Consider the following 23,683-nt stretch of genomic DNA (forward strand, 5'->3'; position numbering starts at 1 on the left):
TAAGGTAGTTAAAAACAAAACAAATCTAGCATAAAGATTAAAAATGTAGATAAAAGGAACAGCCACTAAAAGGTAGATGCAGGGATTTGAGGAGTGCAGTTAGGATATTTTTTTACAAAAGGAGAGTGGCCACAAACTTCGACGTCACTTCCAAGATGGCAACTAATGCTAGATCATTTTCTTATTTTAAATCTGAGTTTGATAGATGTTTGTTAACCGAAAAGTTTTAGAGACGAAGGCGGTTATGTGGACGTAGGTCTCAGTTCAGTCATTACCTCATTCAATTACTGTACAGCCACTAGGTGGTGAATGGCCTCCTCCTCTTACGATATTCCTGTCGAAGGTGTATCCTGCAAGCTCGCTTCCGCTATTCAGGAATGAATTGCTCATCTGTACATAATAGATGTGGATAGATGGTGGAAGATGAAATTTCTCTCCCGTTGTCAGTAGTTGAAATGATGTGTGATAGGCACCATAGACTGGTTCAGGCAGCTCCAACATATCGCCACACCCCGCTTTCCCTACTACGGTGGTTCTCCATCAAGAAGGGAAGGATAAGCGGAAATTTAAGTGAGCAGTTCAAAATCAAACGAGCTTTTCAAAGAGATTATTGGGAGATACTGTTTTCGATTGCACAGCGTTAGTAACCAGAGGACACGTGTATAAGGTAATTGACAGAAGGAGCAGAGGGATGAAGGGTAAACATTTCCTGCAATGAGTTGTTGTGACCTGAAAGGCAATGGCTGAAAGTAAGGTTGATGCAGGTAAATATCACGTTAAACTAAATGGAATTCTGGCCTTTATTTCCAGAATATTAGAATACTGGGTTTAGTGGAAACGTTACAGCCATGAAAAGCCCAGATTAGGTCGTATTTCTATAATTTTACCCCGCTTATTAGAAGACAAGATAATTTCTCTCCTACTTCTCATTTTATACTAAGAACTATCACCCTCCTGTAATACATAGCATGCTTGCTTCGAGCTTCACTGTTAGGCATGGAGGACTTATCCTTGATGTCTTCTCAATTTCTCGCTCAGATATATTTATACCAGTTCCTCTATCTTACTTCCGCCAATTAAAGGCGTTAGAAGCGATGAAGAATATATTGGTTCGCTTCCTGTTGCTTAATCTGTATCAATTAATTATATCAGAACTTAGCTCCCTCGAATACGCTGATGATACGGACTTCTCTGTTTTTCTGCATATCTCCCTCAACTCTCACCACCTGTCCTGCTGCCCTCAAGGACCTATGAACATGCACACCAAGGTCTCTCCGATCTTTTTTATTCATTCGCTTCGCTGGCTGTGCCGGCACTTATTGCCCATACCTAGTTGCCCTTGTGAAGGTGTTGGTGAGCTGCCATCTTGAACCACTGCGGTCCATGTGGTGTTGATATACCCTTAGTGCTGTTAGGAAGGGAGTTCCAGAATTTTGACCCAGCGAAAGTAAAGGAAGGGCGATATATTTCCAAGACAGGATGGTGGGCTACTTGGAGGGGAACCTCCAGGTGGTGCTGTTCCCATCAATCTGCTGCCCTTGTCGTTCTAGGTGGTGCTGGTCTTGTGTTTGGAAGGTCTACTTCCTAGGGTTCTGTTATTCATCGTGTACTCCCTTGCCTTGTTCCTCCACCGAAACTGCAGCGTTTTGCAATTTTCAGGATTAAATTCCATTTTCCTCAGTTCTGCCCATCTGACCAGCCTCTCTACATTATACTATAGTTTAAGGCTTTCCTCCTCGCTACTTACCACACTACCAGTTTTTGTGTCACCTGCGAACTGACTGATCATACCTCTTATATTCATGTCTAGGTAATTAACATACACTACTAACAACAAGGGACCAAGCACCAAATTGTGCTGTGCACCACAGGGTTCAGGCCTCCCGTCACAAAAACAATCTTCGACCATCACCCTCTGCCTCCTGCCACTAAGCCAATTTTATACATAATTTGCCAAATTGCCTTGGATCACGTGGATTCTTACGTTCTTGATCAATTGTGCATGTGTGCCCTTCTCAAAAGCTTTGTTGAAGTTCATGTAGACCACATAAACTGCACAACCCCCATCTGCACACATTATCACCTCCTCGGAAAAATCAATAAAATTTATTACACATGCTCTCCCCCTGAGAAAGCCATGCTGATTATTCTTGATTAACCCTTGCCTCTCTAAGTGGAGATTAATGCTGACCCTCAGCATGTATTTTTCCAAAAGATTCCCTACCACTGATGTTATGCACACTGACCTACAGTTCCCTGGTTTATCCCCACGAAACATCTTTGATAATGATACATCTTGAGCTGTCCTCCAGTCCTCTGGCTGTCCTGTGGCCAAAGATCATCTGAAAATTAAAGTCACGTCGCTGTAATCCCCTCCTTTGCCTCCCACAGCAGCATGGGTAACATCTGATCTTGGTCTGGGGATTTATCCAATTTTAAGACAGCTAAAACGGCTAATTCCTCCTCCCTCTTCATGCTAACTTGAATGTATATACACGGGCCCCCTGCATGATTCCTATACCGACATTGTACTTCTCTATAGTGAATACAAGTGCGAAATATTCATTTAAATCCTCAACTGCATCTTCCAAATTTTCACACAGTTGGCCACTTTGGTCGTTAATGAGCCGTTCACTTCCCAAGATTATCCTCTTGCCCCAAATATACTTACAGAATGCCTTTGGATTTTCCTTTACTTAACCAGCAACCGTTTTTTCTTGCCCCCTTTTCAGTTTACTAATTTCTTTGTAAGCAATCCCGTGCACTTTCCATACTTCTCTCAGCCTTCCACTGTTTTCAGCCCTCAGTATCTATTATAAGCTTCCATTTCTTACTCATCTCATCCTACATATTCCTCGACATCCAGGGTTCTCTGGACTTGTTCGACCGACCCTTCACCTTCACGAGAAATTGTTGGCCCTGCACTCCCACTAATTCCTTTTTTGAATGATTCCGACTGTTCTGAAGTACCTGCTCCCATCCATTTTGGCCAGTCCCTGCCTTGTCATATTAAAATTGGCCTTCCCCCAATATGGAACCTCTATTTCCCATTCCCCATCCATTTTCGTCCTTTCCCAAAACCACCTCAAATCTTATTGACATATGGTGACTTTCACCAAAACTTCCCCCACTGAAACTTTTACACTTGCTCAGCATTGCTTCCTAAAACTAGGTTCAGCACTGTCACCTCTCTTGTAGGATTGTATGTTTGCTGCCTTTGAAAGCTCTCCTGGATCCATTTTAAGAATTCTGCCCCCTCTTAGACTTTCATAATTTGCCTTTCCAAGTTAATTTTGGGAATATGAAATCCCCTACTCCAGTTACCCTGTTAATTTTACACTTCTCTAGGATTTGTCAATATACCTGCACTCCCATCTCTCCCTGACAGCTTGGGAGCCTATAGTACGCTCCCAGCATTATAATTGCCCCATTTATTTTAGTTCTACCCATATGGCTTCATTTGAGGAACCACCCCTCCTTATTACAGTAATTCACTCCTTGATATATATTGTTACATCACCTCCTTTTTTACAGCCCTCCCGCTTACCCCCCCCCCCCCCCCCCCCCCCACCCCACTCTCCCAAACCCGCTTCTCGCCTGAAGATTGAATACCCCGGAATACTGACTTTCCAGTCCTATCCCTCCCTCAACCATGCCTCCATGATAGCATTGATATCATATCGCCATGTGTTAATCAACACCCTCAACTCATCAGCCTTTTTCTCAAGCCCCTTCGATGTAGAATGAATGACATCCAACCTTGCCATGCTCGATTGTGTCTTACCTCGACTATGTACATTCTGTCTTCCAGACTGACTTGGTTTGTCTTCTAAACTTGCCTGCACATCACCAACTATTATACCTTCTCACCATACCTCCCGCCCCCCACCAAATTAGTTTAAACCCCCAGCAGCAGCACTAGCAACCCCCACGAAACCACCACCCCACCTCACCACAAGGATTGTGGCCCCGTTCCAGATAGGTGCAAACTGTCGTACTTGTATAAGTCCCATCTTCCCCAGAAATGGGCCCAGTGACCCAAGAATCTAAAGCCCTCCATCCCGCACCAACTCTTCAACTATGCATGCATCTGCTCTATCCGCCTATCGCTATATTCACTAGCACGTGGCACCGGGAGTAACCCTGAGATTGCAATCTTTGAAGTCCTGCATGTCAACCTGCTATCTTGCTCCCTAAATTATTGTTGCAGGACATCATCCCTCTTTCTACCAGTGTCGTTGGTACCAATTTTAACTGTGATCTCTGACTGTCCTTCCCCCCACCCCCTCCCCGCCCCGCCCCCCAGAAACCCCTACCCCCTTTAAAATGCCCTGCCAGCCGTTACGCCCTTGATGATCCTGGCCTCCAGGAGGCAGCACACCATCCTTGAGTCAATCTGCGGCTGGTGAAAAGCCTGTCTTTACCCCTCATCATTGAGTCTACACTAGTGTTCCCCCTCTCCTTCGCCTTTGTGCAGCTGGGCTATGGTTGTGCGCCCCAAAGGCACAGTTACTCTCGCCATTTTCCAACACAGGAAACAACTGTTCTTGAAGGAGATGCACTCCGTGGCTTTCCTGACTTCCTGCCTGCCTCCCTTCTGACTGAAGGACTTTATCGTCACCTATTCCTTCTCTGAATGCACTTCCTTAAACTGCGGTGTGACGATGTCTATAAACGTGCTATCCACGTAACACTCAGCGTTGCACATTTGCACAGCTCTACCTCCAGCCGACGCTTCAGCTCCGAACCCCGGCGCTCAAGCTGGTCAAACCAGTGGCACTTCCTGCAGATGTGGCCATCCAGAAGTCCAGGAGCGTCCAAGACATCCACTTTCTGGGGGCCGTGCAAAACACAGGAATGAGCTCCACTGCCACATCTTTAGTTAAAATACTCTTACCCTCGAAGGAAATTGTTTAAGTTTCTCCTTTAAGATTTACGTAAGAATGATTTCATTTCAGTAGTTTTTAAGTGGATTAAAGCAATTTACCCTCAAACGACAAACAGCTCTGTTTTTTGCGTTGGCATCACTTTCGTCAGCCTTTTCGATTACTGGCAGGTTTTCTGCTGGGGTTAGGCTGTTGCTAAGATTAGGGCTTCGAAGCTCAGCCTTTTATTGATTAGCCCCGCTGGCGCCGTTCACCCCCAGGTTTGCTCTGCTACTCTGATTGGCTCGGAGACAGTTGAGTCACTTTTGCGAAACCATATCAAACCTGCGAGCCTTGGTATACCAGCACCACTGAGCTAACTGGCCATCAGAAATGAAGCATAAACAATATCAAAATGCAAGCCATTGTTCATGCAGAGGATTCCTCTTATTCCAGATATGAAGTTGGTACACAATCGCGACCGTTAGATAGAATATGATCAGAACGTTCCTTAATGTGTATGTTACACTCCAACTAAAAATATATTGTGTGCTGATTGAAATTTACTATCCCAAGCATCTATATGGATATTACGACAGGTGATTGACCCCGTATAGTTTCAGAAAATAGTACTGTCAGTTCTAAACATGAAATCGTTTTCCGATTTCAAGCACTAAGTTCTAGTTTCGATACATAGTAAATGGGATATTTCTAAATACAAGTTGTGATGTAAATATTGCAGAAGAAAACCTTATGTGACCGGATAGTTTAGGCTGGGCAATGTGAGGAAGGGGTTGGAGGCATTAAGATGCAACGTCTGTTTAGACTGCTTCTTGCAAGATACCACCTCAGTAAAGGAGCTGATACCAGCGCAAAGAAGATTCACCGGTATGCCAGTAAGATTGTCCCTTAAAGTCGATATCAGTGCTCATTAAATACATTGGATTACGATGTATCACATTTGAGGTAGAGTGCTATCTTACCACTGACCAGCTATTCGGGAGCAGGCATTACATTTATGCGGATGGCAAAGACGACTGTAAAATGATTGTACTACTACTTAAAGGGGACACACCATTTTTTCGCTCACGTGATGTGGGCGCCATTAACAAGGCTACCATTCATCACCCACTCTTTGAATAATTGTCGACCGGATGAGAAAGATACGCCCATATTGTGTTCGGTAGCGTCCTTCCCAGTGACAGTGAAAAGCAAAGCAATACATTTTCAAGTCAGAATGTTCACCGCAGTGTAACATGGAATTGGCGTTATTCCCAGGCATCTACTGCCCTTATTCCACTGAATGGCAGAGGTTGCGAGTTTGAGAATTGGTATGGGAGAAACCTTAATGAGGTGCCGCACTACATCTGTTCCATAATCCACTCTGGAACTGAGGCCCGTAATGGTGACGGAATTGAAATTTTAATGTGTAGACGAAGAGGCAATCAAGTGAGTTGCATTGCCTTGAATTCTTCCGAGCTTCTTCGTCTTCTTTACAGCTTCACTGATTCAAGCATTTTGAGCAAAGATCATTGGCGAAGCAGCTGAAATGTTTTGTGCTGTTGCATTAACATGCGGAACTCCTGTTGAGATGAGTCACAAAGAGAAATGGGGTGCTTTGTAATGGGCATCCGCTATTGACACCTATTGGTCTAACGAGCAATGGGAGGTGAACATGAGACCATACAGAGCGGCAACAGCACCTGGTGGATAGAGGGGCAGGAGGTGAAATGATGTCCTTCCTCGTTTCAGTAAGGTCACACTCAAGAGGTTAGTAAGCAAATTTAGAATATATGGAATTGGGAGTAATATATCGACATGCAATGACCATTTTTAAAGGGATAGTAAACAGTCAGTAGGGATAAAAGAGTAATTCTCAGATTGGCAGGCTGTGCCTAGTGGGGTATGACAAGAATCACTTACTGGACCCCAGGTATTAGCAAACTACATGTGGATTTGGACGTGAGGACCAAGTATATTATTTCCATATTTTCTGATGATGCAAAGCTAGATGTGAATATGAGTTGTGTGGGAAATGCAAAGCGCTTGTGAAGGATTTAGGAAGACAAGCTGAGTGAATGAGAACTGGCAGATCGAGTAAAATGTGGGAAATCGTGAAGTTATCCATTTGGTAGGAAGTGAAATGCAAAGCCATTCTTAAATGATGAGAGATTGTGAAGTTCCAAGGGACCTTCGTGTCCTGGTTCATGATTCACTGAGGGTTAACATGCAGGCACAAAAAGCAATTTGGAAGGCAAGTGGCATGTTGGCTTTTATTGCAAGAAGATTTGAGTGCAACAGTCTTGCTGCAATTTTATACAGTCTTGTACTACTGCGTAGACTTATGGTTCCCTTACCTAAGAAATTATGTACTTGCCATAGAGGGAGTGCAATGAACGTTCAAAACGCTGATTTCTAGGATGGCAGAATGAATGAGGCTGAGAATGTATTCTCTAGAGTTTAGAGGAATTGGAGTTAATCTCATTGAAATATGCAAAATTCTTATAGGGCTCAACCTATGCATGAAGGATGTTTCCACTCTCTTGGAGTCTAGACGAAAAGCACCCAGTCTCAGAATAACAGGTGGGAAATTTAGGACAGAAATGAGGATGAATTTATTCGCTCAGAGGACGGGAAATCTTTAGAATTCTCTACACTACAATCTGTTGTGGCTCAGTCATTTAGTACGTTCAAGAGAGTGAGTATAGTTTTCTGGTTAAGAAAACTATAAAGAGATATGGACATAGCGTGGGAAACGTGTCGTTGAGCTGCAAGATAAGCCATGAGCTGCTTGAAAGGCAGAGGAGACTGGAAGGACCGAATGGCCTCCTTGCAGAATCACAAAATTGTCACAGCATGGAAGGAGGTGATTTGGCCCTGCGTGTCTGCACTGGCCTCGGAATGAACTTTGTTACTGCTTTCACTCTGCAACCTTTAAAGTTGTTTATTCTCAAAAAATTATCAATTGCTTCTTTAAAGCCTGAGTTAAGCCTGCCCGCCACACCCTCAAACAGTTAATTCCAGAACCAATCACTTGCTGTTTGATCACGTTTGCTTCTTTCACCAATTGCCTTGAACCTGTGCACTCTGGTTATTGACCGGTCTGCCACTGGGGATAGTGTCTCCCTCTCTACTCTGTCTAGGCCCCTGTCCCAGCCTTCTTTTTTTCCAAAGAAAAGAGCCCCAAATTCTCCAATCTGCCTGAACTTTTTCAACCCTGGAATCATTCTCTTAAAACTTGTCTTTGCATCCTACTCCTGTTGCTATTTCCAATGGCACGAAGTATAGTACAATGTTCCTCCCCTGGGTGACCTCCATGATGACATTCAGGGTGTCACCCTATAGGCTGTATTTCTTGACCTTCTCCCGATGAACTATCTTGTAATGGGCTGCTCTCTGCCAATCAGAGCGTTGTACAGGTTGGGTGGAAACAAACACTGCTCAAAGGAAATTGCACGTAATCAGCAACTGGGTGCTAATGCAAGGGGTTTCTGATTAGTGTTGTCAGGTAAACTGAATTTATAGTAATCCACAATATGACCAACATACTGAATTTGAACCTTTAAACACACGATCTTTAATAACACTGCATCCAGTTACTACCAATTTCCACCATTTGTCTAAGATAAGCTCCTGTACGCTTTATCCGACTGGGATACTCTCTAAATAGTTTACAGAAGAAGGTAGTCTATATTAGATACAATTTTCGCAGTGTGTACGGATTAAAATTACTGCAGAGGGAACATTTTTCAATGAAGACTCGAAGCTTGATAACCCAGCTGAAATGTACGGCTGGGGTATTAGTGTATTTTCACATGTTCGGCAATGAGCTATCCTGGACCTCCCTCGCCAACCACATTGTGGATGTATCTATACCACATGGACTGCAAAGCTTCAAGAAGGCAGTTCAGCACCACATTCTCAAGGTCCGTCAGGGATGGACAATTAATGCTGGCCCAGCCAGCGAAGCCCACATCCATTTAATGAATGAAAAAAAAATGAACATGGGTTACTTATATTTACCCGCCGTTTTTTTAATGTTAATTGAAAGCAAACTTGAAAGCACCCACCCACCCCCTCCATTCGCCCCCGCCCCTTCGCCTCCCCCCCACCCACCCGCACCCCAGCAGAAAATATTTCAATAATTATCCTGTTTTTTGGCAAGCAATAACTCAAGATTGAATAAATATTTAATGATTCCGGTAATTTTTTTTTAACTGAGGAAAATGATAAATAGATATTGCAGTAAACTGGAAGCAATAACTTACTCAATAACCGGATACAGCACTACATTAGAAATGCAAACAAATGCAATACACTGTGTGATTTGGACACCCGCACTTCCCAAACTCACGCCACTTAAGGGATATTCTTCCTTCTTGTTTTATGCTATCAAAGTGAACAACTTCATACTTATTCATATTGTATTCCATTTGCCATGTTTCAGCCCATTCGCTTAGCCTGCCTAGGTCCTCTGGAATCCTCTTTGTATCCTCCTCGCAACTTACATTTCCACACAGTCTGGTGTCATTAGCAAATTCAGAAGTTTAGTTGTGGTCAGGTGTTTTTACCTTGCCAACAATATTTGATGCGGTGCTCAGTCAGTGGGGTGAGGATGTGTGTCTGGTTCAGCACCATAGCGTGTAGTGATTGTCAATGATTTGAGGATGTTGGTTTCAGCAACTTGGGTGTGGATGCGGTTAGGCAGTTAAGGTATTTGTCTGGGACTGGTTCATTGTGGTGTAAAAGTGAGCTGGTAGGCCATGGGTGTGCGTCTGGGTCAGTTTTGAGGGTGCGGTTCTGGGCTCTGACGTGTGAGATGTGAGCCTGTCTCTGCAGTATGCAACATCAACAAGATGAAATTCAGCAAATTACCAAGCCTCATTCGACAGCAGCTTCAAAACCGTGAGCTCTGCCACTTTGAAGGTCAAGGGCAGCAGATGCATAAGAAAGCCACAATTTGCTGGCTCCCGTGTAACCACACGCAGTCCTTACTTGGAGCTACAATGTGGCTCATTCGCTGTCACTGGGTCAAAATCCTGGAACTGTCTCCCTAACAGCACCTACATCACAGGACAGCAGCTCTACATGAAGGAGGTACACCACAGCACTCTAATGGACGAATAGGGATAGACAATAAATGTTGGCCTAGCCAACGATGCCGACATCCTTTGAAATAATTAATAACAAAAAGAAAAAGAGATAGCGTTTCACATCTGTGACCATTCATCAGAACGCTACTTTGACTATAACTATGGTAATAGTTCCCTGCTGGTTTCTCTCAAACCCGAATGTATTTTACATAGTGGAACACAACGCCATCCTCCAATTCCTCTTCACCGTTTTCCAACAATTTTATCTATCGATTCATGTCCAGAAAAAGTACATCCATGGATTCTCTACCCTCACCATTACGTATGGAGTCCTCCATGGCCCTAACCTTGCCTTTGTCGTCCGTTTACCTAACAGGTGACATTTTCTGAAAAGAAGGGGCAAGCTTTTACATGCAAGTTTACAACACCATACTCTAGCTCTACAACCTCTCCATAACCTTCCATTGCCATGCTTTAGAAAACTGAAATTAGATGTCCACTCTCAGCTGAGCTTCACATATCTCCACCTAAAGGTCATGGAGATCAAATAGATTGTCCACGCCATAATTCAATTCCAATGTTGGTGATTCAATCCCAGCCAATGATTTAGATGCATCAAATTATTTGAGCCATCAGAATCCTTCTTAATACCAAGCTAAGCTTTCAAAACGACATTGTCACAAATTATAATTTTCCTTGAATACTTCTCTGGCCTTTTTTTATGAGTTGGACACTGTATTTTCCAATGTTCTTCCAGAAGGCTTTACATCTCTTGCCCACCACAATCATGCACATATGCTACATTCTGATCACCTCGGATGTATAACATTTAATACCACGGTGGGAAAGCACTCAGGAGATTACTTGCTCTGATTAATTTCTACTTAAATATATGGGCCATGGTTTTCTGGCGCTTTCTCACTTTAAAAGCAGAATATTCTTCACACTCATGTTTCTCTGGATTTCACTAATGTGCTATCAATCATGCTGGAATTATACGTTCCTCGAATCATAGACGAATGCAGTACTTCTGAATGCCGTTATGAGGCCAGCGATCCTGAGCTGGCTGTTTGGAATACAATTCAAATTCGACCAAATCACCTGCATCTGTCCTTAAATTTCTATCAATTTAAAAAAAAAACAAATATTTGTCTAATTTTATTCTAAAAGTTACTATTGAAAACGGGTCCACTCCTTCATCCAATGTCTTTACAATCACAGCTCAGTGCATGTTTTGGTCACATTGATTCTATTTTTCTTCTTCCCTATAGTGTTAAATATGCTTCGAGAAGCATTTCCCCTTTATTTACTGTAACAACGTTGTTCATATTTTAAACACATCTTTCAAATTTCCTCTCAAAATTCATAAGGAGACCAACCTCTAGTGCCTGCCCAAAACAGTAGTTACTCATATCCCTGGTAACAGTATATCACCGATCTTCCTGCACACCAGCAACAAAAAATAACTTTCTTACTATATCGTGCAATGCCTGGAACGGAAAACTGTACTCCAATTGTGGCTGAAACAGTGTGATAAACCTCTGCCATGGCTTCCTTGTTTTTTTTTGTTTTCGTACGCCAAGCATCCATTTATAAAGACAGGGTTACTTAAATTCATTCTCAACTGTCCTTCAAAGATTGAGTACAAGCAACCTGATTCTCCCTGTTCATGTGCCATCTTTCATATTGACCTAATTAATTTATATTGTCTCTACTCAATCTTCCTACAAAAGCCTATAATGTCGTAGTTTGTCAAATAACATTTGTCAACAATCAGCCAAGCAGTATCTCAGCTAGCCTCTCTGCCATTAGGACTTTGGTAGGAGCTTCTTCACTGGTAAAGCTAGATGAAAAATATGGATTAAGTATATCATCCATGCATTTCATCCTTCATGAGTCAGACCCAGGTTTGGTTCTTAATTACTACAGATAATACAATTTTCCTATTCTTATATATATTGAAAATTTGGATTCCAATTCATATTAAGGGCCAATTTATTTTCTTACTTCCTCTTTGCCTCTCTTATTTCCCTTTTCATTTCGCCATTCACCTTTCTATGTTTAACCTAGTTGTCATGTGCGTTAACAAACTGATGCTTGTCATGCATCCGTTTTTGCTGCTTCTATCTCTTTTTTTGACCAAACAGCTCTGGATTTGAATGTCCATTCTTCCCTTCTCGGAGAGAAGGACGTCCTCTTTGATGGCAGTCCACTCTTTTATAATAGCTTTTCTTGCCAGTGTTTGAATCTATTTTCCATTAGCCAAATTCGTGCTGAACCCAATGAAGTTGGACCTGCTTCAATTATAAGTTTTGCTATCGATTGCTTGTTGAACTTTTCCATGCTTTATGATGTGATGATCACTGTTTCCTGAATGAATAGTAAGCAAAAAATTTTAAAAGAATCAGCTTACATACCAACGTCAGTTATGTTTGAGGAAGTAACAGAGGGAGTAAACAATGACGAAACCTTAGACACAATTTATGGATTTAAAAAAAACCTTTAATACATGCCACATAATGGACTAATGGATAAGGTCAGAAAATGTGGACTCAGGCTACGAGTAGCAGAGTGCGTTGTTCGCTGATTTGGAAACAGAAATCAGAGAATGGAATTCGAGGGCATTTAATCAGACTGGTCCAAAATGATGAGTCTTGTGATCAATTCTGTTCACAATTTATGTTCACAATTTGGACTTATGGTTAAACAAAATCTAAATTTATGGCTGACACCAATTTTGGGAAGATAGTCAATATTCTTGAGGACTGCAACAGATGAAAGGAGGGGGCTATTAATAAAATAGCAGAAAAGGGAAAAACCGTTGGCAAAGGAAATTCAGCGCAAATGACTGGAAGGTAAGCATGTTGGAAGGAGGAATTGCCACACCGCAAAGTAAATGGAAGTTGCAAGTCGAGCCGAGGAACACAGGGATCAGGAAAAACAGATGTACCAATCACTTGCGCCACAGGGTAGCAATTTTTGAATAAATAGAAAACCAAGAATAAATCATCATTTCTAGAGGGATGGAATTCAAAAGTAGGGAATGTGTGTTAAGAAGAAAGAAAAATACAGCACAGGAACAGGCAGTTCGGCCCTCCAAGACTGCGCAGATCATATTGCCTGTCAAATTAAAGCATTTTGCACTTCCGGGGTCCATATCTCTCTATTCCCATCCTATTCATGTATTTGCCAAGCTGCCTATTAAATACCACTGTCGTACCTGCTTCCACCACCTCCTCTGGCAGCGAATTCCAGACACTCACTACCTTCTGCGTAAAAAAACTTGCCCCGCACATCTCCTCTAAAGTTTTTTCCTCTCACCTTCAATCTATGTCCCCTAGTAAATTGATCTTCCACCCTGGGAAAACGTTTTTGACTATCTACTCTGTCCATGCCACTGATAATTTTGTAAACTCCTATCAAGTCGCCCCTCAATCTTCGTCACTCTAGTGAGAACAATCAGAGTTTCTCGAGCCTCTCCTCATAGTAATAACCACCAGACAGCAGCTTGGTAAACTTCCGCCGCACCATCTCCAATGCCTACATATCCTTCTGGTAATGTGGCGAACAGAATTGCACGCAATATTCCAAATGTGGCCTAAACAATTTTCTATACAGCAGCAGCATGACTTCCCAGATTTTATACTCAATACCCCTGCCAATAAAGGCAAGCATGCGATATGCCTTCCTGACTACCTTATCCACCTGCGTTGCCGCTTTCAGTGACCTGTGGACCTGTACACTCAGATCCCTCTGCCCGTCGATGCAATTAAGGTTTCTGCCATTTACTTTATAATTCCTATGTGTATTTGACCTTCCGAAATCCATTACCTCTCATTTGTCTGGATTAAATTCCAGCTGCCATTTCTCCACCCAAGTCTCCAACCGATCTATATCCCATTGTATCCTTTGACAATCCTCCTTGCTCTCTGCAAATCCTCCAAACTTAGTGTCATCTGCAAACTTACTAATTCGCCCAGTTACATTTTCCTCCAAATCATTTATTAATACTACAAACAGCAAAGGTCCCAGCACTGATCCCTGTAGAACACCACTAGTCACAGCTCTCCATTCAGAAAAGCACCCTTCCACTGTTAACCTCTGTCTTCTATGAAGAAGCCAATTCTGTATCCATTTTGCCAGCTCACCTCTGATCCCGTGCGACTTTACCTTCTGTACCAGCCTGCCATGATGGACCTTGCCAAAGGCCTTACTGAAATCCATGGACATAACATCCACTGCCCTTCCTATAGGTTAAACCTATATCGAACGGTGAAAAAACAAATTTAGTTTGTTGTGTGGCGTTCTGGTCACCATATTGTAAAGCAGCACATCGAGGCACTGAGAGGAGCAAACATGATTTGCAAGGTTTTTAAGAGAAACATATAGGAATGTTTTAATTGGCTGCGGCCTTCCTGTGTTGCACACAGAAAGCAGAAAGGAGCAAACATAGAAACATTTAAATTATGAAATGCTTTGATAAATTAGCGGCACGGAGATATGTTTTTTCTCCCGGGGAAAGAACATATCGACGATCGTAAATATAACAGAGTCACACAGAAAACTCCCAGGGAATACATAAGAAAGTATTTACCCAAGTAGTGGTAAGAATGTAGACACTGCTGTATCAAGCAGCTGCTGAATTCAACTGTTTAGATGGCTTGGAAGGAAAGCTGGGTAAGTATATGAGTGAGAAAGGGATAAAGGGTCACGATGGCAAATTTCGAAGAGGGAAGTTCGGAGGAGATTCGAGTGGAACATAAACATCAGTTTGGACTGGTGGAACTTTCGCTCAATTTTGATGGCATAAATATCCTACGGGGTGAAAGGGATTTTGCAGAGGGACGGATTAACAATGACCAGCGATGAGGCAGAGTACGGGACATGCACAGAATCTTATAGTTGCCTACCTCCCCCCTCATCACTCAAACACGCTAGCCGAGGCCGGATTGCGTTGGGGGTTGGGGGAGGGGGTGTAAATGCACTCTGTAATGTTTACCGTGGATGTGAACACTTTATCAGGCAGACATAAAAACATGTAAAACAGGAAGCACTAGGATTTCTCAGCTGGTCTGGCAGCATCTGTGTAAAGACTAACAGAGTTAACCTCTGCATTGAATGTACTGTCAGACCTGCTGAGCACGCCCAGCACTTTCCATTTTAATTTCAGATTTCCAGCATCGGTGGTATTCCCCTGACTGGCCGCATAATATAATTTATATGGTGGGAAAGATATCAAAGCTGTTCCAATGATATCGGAATTTATGAACTTGTTCCTAGGAATGGCCGGGGAGTGAAAGGGAAAGGTCGCTAAGGGAACTATGGGAGATATGGTGATTAATGGAAATGGGGAAGTTCCTGATTGTGAAAGCATCCATTCGTAAAATTAACATTTTGGGCACCTTTCATGAAGCATGAGATTGTTTTGAAAGCTCTATTTCATGTGGCTTTAAAATTGATTTTGTTTGATCAAAGTGAATAGATTATTTGCAGTATATTTTTGGCTAAATCGCTTTGTATTTGTTGTTCTCCTGACGGCATCAGTAAAAAAGAGCACCATTTAGCAGCGTCATTGTCAAAATAACTTCCAGGGCAGCTATTTGCCAGTGATAACATAAGTTAGTTGGCTGTTGTTTAGAAATTCCCATAATGCAGGATGACGGAAAGTCCTGATATCACTATTCGTTCTTTTTTAGTAAATAGGGATGGACAATAAATGTTGGCCCATCCAGCGATGCCCACATTCAGTATATGAATAAAAAATATGTTTCAGTTTATGCTGTATACCTTAATACACGAGAACGTTTATTTAAACAATTATAAACCCTTAAAAAAACATCATATCTTTGAAATAAACAAGAACATTATTGACAAAGTTTTGCAAATATTTAGTCCCCTTCGCCTCTAACAGATTGAAAATAATGAATGGGATGAATATAAAAACATAAGAAAGCAAGAAGAGTAAGCCGTTTCGGCCGTCAAGCCCACGCCACCTTACAATGAGATCGTGGCTGATCATCTATTTCAACAAAATTTTGCTGCACTGTACCGACAATTATTTGGTTTAATAGATCTAAATATATCGATTTCAGTCTTAAACTCAATCAGCCAGCCTCAAAAGCCTTCCTGGGCAGTGCATTCCAAACATTCAAAACCCTCAGAGTGAATAGATTCCTCCCCATCTTAGTCATAAATGGCCTACCCCTTATTATGAAACTGTTTCTCCTGGTTCTATTCACCTGCCCCCCCATCCCCAACCCACAGCCCACCACCCCCCCGCCCCCACCCACACCCCCCCCCCCCCCCCCCCCCCACCCCCCCGACTCCCAGTCACGGGAACCAGATACCTGCATCTACCCTCTCAAAACCTTTAAGCCTCTTTCATGTTTGAGTGAGGTCACATGTTCAAAGCTCCAGGGAATAAAGGCCTAGTCTGCTTAATCGTCCTCCATTGGGCAATCCCTCCATCCTAGGAAATAGCTAGACAATTAAACATGTCTGTATATTAAGCATTTTCTGGTACATTCACTCTAGAATCATAACATTATAGAATGGAACAGCACATTAGGCTCAATTATTTATCCTATACTCCATGGAATCTTACTATTCAATCTAATTCTTCCACGAGCCTTTCATACACACCTTTCCAGGTAATAACATCTACTGTCTAAATCATGTTCCTGCATGTTGCCTCTATTTGTTGTGCCAACAATTTAAATCGGCATTTTCCAGTTACCAATCCAAAGACTATTCGAATCATTTTCTTTCTTTACATTAACGGAACCGTTCACACATTTGAACACTTTTATTTTTCTCAAATCTCATCTTCACTTTCTCTGTGATTAACAAGGCAGCCACAGATTCACCAGTTGCTCCGCACAACAGATGGCACTCATCCCCGGTAACATTCTATTACATTCTTTCTCCAGCCCCTCAAGAAGCTGATATCCTTTCTGAAACACAACTGTTTCCTAATTAGTGGCTGATCAGTGTTAGATCAGCTTTCATATTTGTGTAACGTAATCATCCAAAGTCAGAATATTGTTTGTTTGCTTAAATGCGTCCAGTCACCTTCACGCGCCCAGATGTGTCTGCTCCAGCAGCTTTGTGCCATTGATTTAGCTCCACACCTTCCAAAACAGAGTGCGCAATTTCAGTCTTGTCTGTGATAGATTTTATCTGTAATGTTTCTGCCCATTTCATCACTCTGTTTATATCTATTATTACCCTCCTAATTGCTTACTTAATTTCGGAGCTCCGTGTTATCTGTAATCTTTTAAATGTTGCCATAGAGTCCATCGCCTGGTAAACAATACCTCTTTAAAAAGTCAATGACTCTCTACTACAAGTGAGTTGAAAATATCGCTCTATTACCGTCCAACAGTCTAATAAATAACCGGTGACCACCGTTGAGTGCATTTGTCCGTTTACAATTTCTGTGTCCATCCATACTGCCACCACCCTAATCCCAAGGCTTTAATTATGCAATAACTTCCATTTTAAGGCACTGTAACAACGCTCTTTTGAAAATACATATGCACAATATCAATCAGACCGATTTGATCAAAATATTCCAATATTTCATCAGGGGCAGGTCTAATGCAGTGCACTGACCGAAGGAGAGTAATGTTGGAGTGCTCAACTATTAGGGCATCACGGCTGTCTAAGCGCAATACTTTCAGAAAGTCAGTGTAGAAGGATATTTGTAATGTCCGAGATATACAGCTCTAGGACCGGAGGTGCAGAACAGAAGGATGTTTGCGTTGTTGGAAGGGGACGCCCAAATGGACTATTGACATGCTCAGTTTGTGGCAGTGATGTATATTAGGAATATCCGTGTGGAGAGAATGTAGCACAACCTGAGAGGTTATACTGAAGGAGACCAGCCCTGGCGGCTGGCAATACTGAAAATAAAATGCTACAGAATTAGAAGGGCCGCACTGAGGGAGCGCTTCACTATGGAGATGAAAGCTCAGGTCGAGCTGCACTCTTGGAGGGTCATAAATGGGGCACAGCTGCACCGTCCTTAGTTCGGCACTGAGGTGCCTGGCGCAGCCCTAGGGCCAGCACTGAGCAGTGCAGTGCAGCAGAGGGGACGTTTCAAAAGGACGTCATAAGCTTTAAAGCCGTTTTGGGAAGTGCAAAATTCGCAACAGCACTATATTAATGTAATTACTTATATATGGTATCTCTCATATTTGACATAAAATTACATGATTCTTGACTTCATTGAACTATTATCACTTTTCTCCCTTTTACCAGTTAGGATCTGGAAACTTTTAACAAATCCACCTGGCCTTCCTGCTTCTTCTCTGAGAAATGATTGAAGGAAAGGCCTAAGTTACAGAAAATGAAATAGTGAACGCGGTAAGTGTACACTTATTGATATCAGTAACATGCGGGAGAAACCAATTGTTACCCCGTATCTCCAAAAGAAGAATCGAATATCGGTGATAGTGACTGAAACATTGAGCAAACCACAAATTCAAAGAGCAGAGTGTGAGAAAGTCTGATCAAACACAAAATCTCAGTAAAAGGAGTTCCAGACAAGAAGAACAAGTGGGACCTATCGATGCAGGTGGCCGGTTGAATCCCGATGAATATGCAGTTCCTCTTTGCAGCTGGGAACATTTGATCTCAATTTATCTGTGTCTTAAATTTCGGCGCACAATTTATTCACACTGTTGTACAATCTTTTTTCAAGGCAAACGTTCGACAACTGCACATCTGAATGTAAATTATATCTGGTAATCTGGTTAGATAATTATCATTAAAATACCGTGGAAGAGCAATCAGAATGCTGAATCGGAAATATATCCTGAGCGGACTTTTTGTTATTTTTTTTTGTGGATCATTTTATTGGAGAGGAAATTCATTAATAAACTATTGGAAACCAGTTAAACAAAAATCGGGTTACCATGTGCGATATGAACACTTAGATCTGGCAGGAAAGAACTCGACTTGTTGGAAGATAATTAGTGGTGACACTGAAGCTATTGAAGAGGCTGTTTTAAAATCGATCACAGTCGAAAGCAAACATAAAGTCGTCACTGAAATTGATTATTTAGCAATGACGCAAGACTGCTGCCATTTCGTTAAAAACCGCAAATACATCACATTCCCATTAAGTACCACGGAGCAGAATTTCCCTCTGGCCTATTCTATGGTGATCCATACTAACATTGAGATGTTCGAGAGGCTCCTAAGAAGCATTTATGCTCCACAGAATGTGTACTGTGTCCACGTGGACAGGAAGTCTCCAGAACCATTTCACTCAGCGATTCACGCTATCGCCTCCTGTTTCAACAATGTCTTCATTGTAGGAAAATTAGAATCGGTGACATACGGCTCATGGTCTAGAGTTCAGGCTGATCTGAACTGTATGGAAGAGCTGCTGCAGAGCCCTGTCCCATGGAGGTACCTCATCAATGTTTGTGGGCAGGATTTTCCAACGAAAACCAATTGGGAGATAGTCAACAGTCTCATTGCCAAGAATAGCTCAAATGTTATGGATTCAGTACCTCCGCCAGAGTTCAAAAAGGTAAATTGATCAGCTCATGTCATATGTTTATCCATTGCCTGACCTTTCCTTCCATCCATCCACCCCTCCATCGCTCCTTCTCTCATCTCTCTCTCATCTCTCTCTCTCTCTCTCTCTCTCTCGCCCCCTCTCTCTCCCTGTCTCCCTCCTCTTTTACAATCATAGAGTTTGTTTGTCGACTAAGAGTTTTATCCTAAATACCTTGGCTTTTCTGGCACAGACATTTATAGAAATCTGGAAATGTCCACCCTCTGTGGATGCAGTTAAATATAACAAATCAGATTTGAGTACATTTATTAAATTTTAGCGTGAATGCAACGTGCTAATCGACAGATTGCGATGAAATTAGAACATAATAAATAGGAGCAGGAGTAGAAGACGTGCCCATCGAGCCTGCTCCACCATTCAATACGATCAAGCTAATCTTCGGATTCAAATAAATTTCTCGCTCGCTCTTTATATCGCTTAGTTCTCCGATGGACCAAACATCGGTCTATCCCAGCCCTAAATATATTCAATGATGGTTCATCTACATGCCTCTGGAGTAGAGAATTCCAAAAGATCCATTAACCATTCAGTGAAGAAAGTTTCCCTCATCTGAATCTAAAATGATTGACCTCTTATCCAGAGGCTCTGTCCCTGTGATTTTGCACCGTGCAAAACGCTATTTTTGGTAATCGAGGTATGCAGGTTCCCATTTATCTGCCCTTGTATTTACACGCTCTAATAAACTTGTCAACCCTGATTTTCCTGTAGTGAAACCATATTGAGTGCCCTAATCATACATTGTTTTTTTCAGTGAATTGTTAAGGCTCCCTTCATAGCACATTCCAGCATTTTCCCAGCAAGTGATGTTAGGCTTACTGGCCTGTAGTTCGATGTTTTCTCACTTTGTCAGATGCAACACAAGGTTTATGAAGCTACCTCCTTCATGTGGTCTTCCTGTTCTTTCACTGCTTTGGCCTGACTTGTATATGGAATTAGATTACTTCATTGCTCAAAATGTGCGCCCTTTGATTTGGGCACAAGAATAGAAAAGTCACCGTGTTGTTAGCTATTTTCAGGCAAATGAAGACCTGGCAAGTTAACAGTTAATTTTTATTAGCTCTTTTAAAAGACTTGCCTTCGAGTGGTGTCGACTAATTAGCTCATTTGATTTCACAGCCTAATTGTGAGGGTCAAGCCTGAGCTAACCTGGTGACACCTCCTGTATCATGGATTTTCAATGGGCCATTACGAACAATGGAATGTGCCAACGCCTTGTTGATTCTTCTATATTTGCACTTTTCAACGGCTTGGTATCAGAATGAGCTTTACAAATTTCAGATAAAGCAAAACATGTAGGTGGAATATAAAGCAATTGAGGCAACACAAGTTTATAGTTACTGCTGCCAGTCGCGATGTGCTTGGAAAATGAAAATAAATTGGAAAATGAAAAACATTTCTCTTTGCGTTGATTTTCAGAGAAGATGGGAATTTCATTATGAAACACACAAGGGCGTCGTCAGAACACATCGAACGAAGAGTCCACCACCCATACACAGTCCCATGTTTGTGGGGGGTGCATATGTTCTTGTCACTAGAGAATTTGTGAGGGCTTTGTTTGTGAACCCGGAAACACAGGCGTTTTTCAACTGGTCTGAAGACACCTACAGTCCCGACGAACACATCTGGGCAACCCTGCAGAGAATGCCTGAGATACCCGGCTCCATACCGTACACTCCAGGGCCCTACAAGCGTGATCCAGTTGTTACCCGAGCAGTGAAGTGGTCTTTTGAGGCTGGGGATGTAGCGAAAGGAGCCCCTTACCCACCTTGCACAGGCAGATACCGCCATCAAATCTGTATTTATGGGTCTGGAGATCTAAACTGGATCGTCCAACAGGATCCTTTGTTCGCGAACAAGTTTGATCCACGAGTGGACAACACAGCTGTGCGATGTATGGAGGAATATCTCCGATACAAAGTGATTAATAGAACATGGTCTTTAAAATCAAGTGAACTCGATATATCGAAGCCCCCACCCCATGAAACAATAACGAAAGCTGCAGGATTCTCATGAATAGCCCTGTAGAGGGGGAGGCATCATTAATTCAAACCGGAGCATCCCATGAACTGAATTCTTCAATTAAATTATTCCATTCACAGTGACGCTACCAGAAATCTCTGTATTGTGCATCAAATCAATCAAACGTTTGTTTTTGCTGAAAATCTGTATAACACCCCTGTCTGAACGCAGGGAACTGAATACACTCTAATTAACGAACATGCTGTTCCATTTTTTGCACAGGCCTGATATAGTAAAAGAGAACATCTTTAGTAAGTATTCTTAGCGATAATAAAATGATACATATTTAATTATTGGTCTCTTAAATAACTCTTGTTCTCGTTAAACGTACTTTGAAGAATTGCCAAACACTCGTCATTTTTTCAATGTTTTATTTTTCAAGTCGTGCTTTTCTGTTAGAATTTTGTAAAGTCAATTTGGCATGGTCATTAAATAAATCTCACAATATAACAAGTTTATGCAGGTGTTGTATTTCTGGTCTTTTCCTATCGACAAGTCACAAGTGATGCATGACTTTCTTTCTCTCTGCCTCTTGATTGGAGTCGACATTGTAGAAAATGCTAATGACTTTCTGTTTGCACATAAATATATAACAACAATCCAATGGGTTTGATTTCCACAGCCGTCGGAAATATTATAATAATGATTAAGATAATTTGCATTGATTGCCAATTGTGTGGAAATAAATGATAAGGGATCTGCAACTGCATGAATTTAGCATTTCAGTGTTAAAATAAGGTTCAAACATATTTATCGTGAACCAATGGAGCAGCAGAAAGGCATGGGTTTTCAGTTTACAGATTTATACATTCAGAAATCAGTGGCTTGTACCGTTGAGAAACAGAGCGTTGTTACCACCATAGCACTGTCTGCTGTCTAACACAAAGATACTTAGCTCCGTTCCTTCACGTTTTACTCATGGTACATTTTATTTGCACTTATTTTCATTTCATTTCACTCGTTATCCCCTTTATGACTGCTGATTGCGTCATTGTTTCCAGTAAGGCATTCCTTCTAACACATGTTTCTTCTTCTTTGGAATATGAGCGTCACAGGTAAGGCCAGATTATGTAACAAATTCCGGATTGCCCTTGAGAGATCTCTTCATAAACACATGCACCCCATCCTGTGTGCAGACGCCCACAGTGCAGATGTTTGACGGAACGAAAATGAAAGACTGACATTTCCAATCAGGATGGTCCATGAATAGAACGGTGTCCCCGAGGTGCTGGTTTATTATGGGTCCTTTGCCTTCGCTTTTTCTTAGTTATATGGGTCATTTTCTTTCAAAAGATCGGCCTTAAAATATTGACGTGTTGCTAAAATGCATATATTGATAACATTATCTTTTGCCATTGTGGACGAGGGTGGAAGCAGTAAACAGTTAAGGTGGTCGAAGTGGTGCCTATCAAATGGACTGTTTTGTCTTAACAGGTATCGAACTTAGTGGATGTTTTTCCAGTTGTACACAATCCGGTTTCAAATACTGTATTTCCGTAAAAATCGGGCAAGTGGCTAAATAAATTCTTCTTAAAGCTGGTACTTTTCTGCTGCTCGTGTTTCTTGGCAATTATCAGAAGGGTCGGGGGAAGGTGGAAGGTCGGAGCTGGGTCAGAATGCCGGGGATTCGGAGGGTCAGGGGATCGGAGTGTAAAGGTGTGGAGGTTATTCGTAGCGTCGGGCGAGTTTCAGGATCTGCCGGGTTATTCGGGAGAATCAGTGGAGATTTGCAGATCATTTGTACAGTTACCCACGAGCGAGTGGATCTTTCTGAAGTCTCCAGTGTTACCTCAGATTTGGAACATTTTTTTTTTCAGAATCTTCCAGGAGGATTTCACATCAGAAATTAAAACTTCAGAGGCAATTCCGCGCAGTCGTTGCGTTGGGATTTCCGAGGCCTCCACCAGGGCTTCTTGGGATACCTCTAGGATACGACCATCAAGACACCAGAAGATTTGGGCAAACATGCGCTTTCTGTTTATTGGAGAAAGCGTGCCTAGAATATGAAAGAGAATTCAGTTCGACAGTTTGTACCTATTCATCTATTTATGTGATAAAATTAATTTGACAATCATCTTGAGTCACTGTTACATTATGTTCTACAGTTCCTCTCTGAA

General features: G+C 42.0%; 1 protein-coding gene across 1 annotated transcript; it reads left to right on the forward strand.

Annotated features, from left to right (window-relative positions):
* Positions 1-18,113: 18,113 nt before the first annotated feature.
* LOC144671975 (beta-1,3-galactosyl-O-glycosyl-glycoprotein beta-1,6-N-acetylglucosaminyltransferase 3-like) lies at positions 18,114-23,633 on the forward strand. Its single transcript, XM_078533913.1, has 2 exons — positions 18,114-19,499; positions 20,964-23,633. Exons 1-2 carry the CDS (start codon positions 18,756-18,758, stop codon positions 21,558-21,560), a joined length of 1,341 nt encoding a protein of 446 aa, XP_078390039.1. The 5' UTR covers positions 18,114-18,755; the 3' UTR covers positions 21,561-23,633.
* Positions 23,634-23,683: the final 50 nt, after the last annotated feature.

The sequence above is a fragment of the Cetorhinus maximus genome, chromosome 35, assembly GCF_964194155.1.
Source record: "Cetorhinus maximus chromosome 35, sCetMax3.hap1.1, whole genome shotgun sequence".
NCBI classification, from domain to species: Eukaryota; Metazoa; Chordata; class Chondrichthyes; order Lamniformes; family Cetorhinidae; genus Cetorhinus; species Cetorhinus maximus.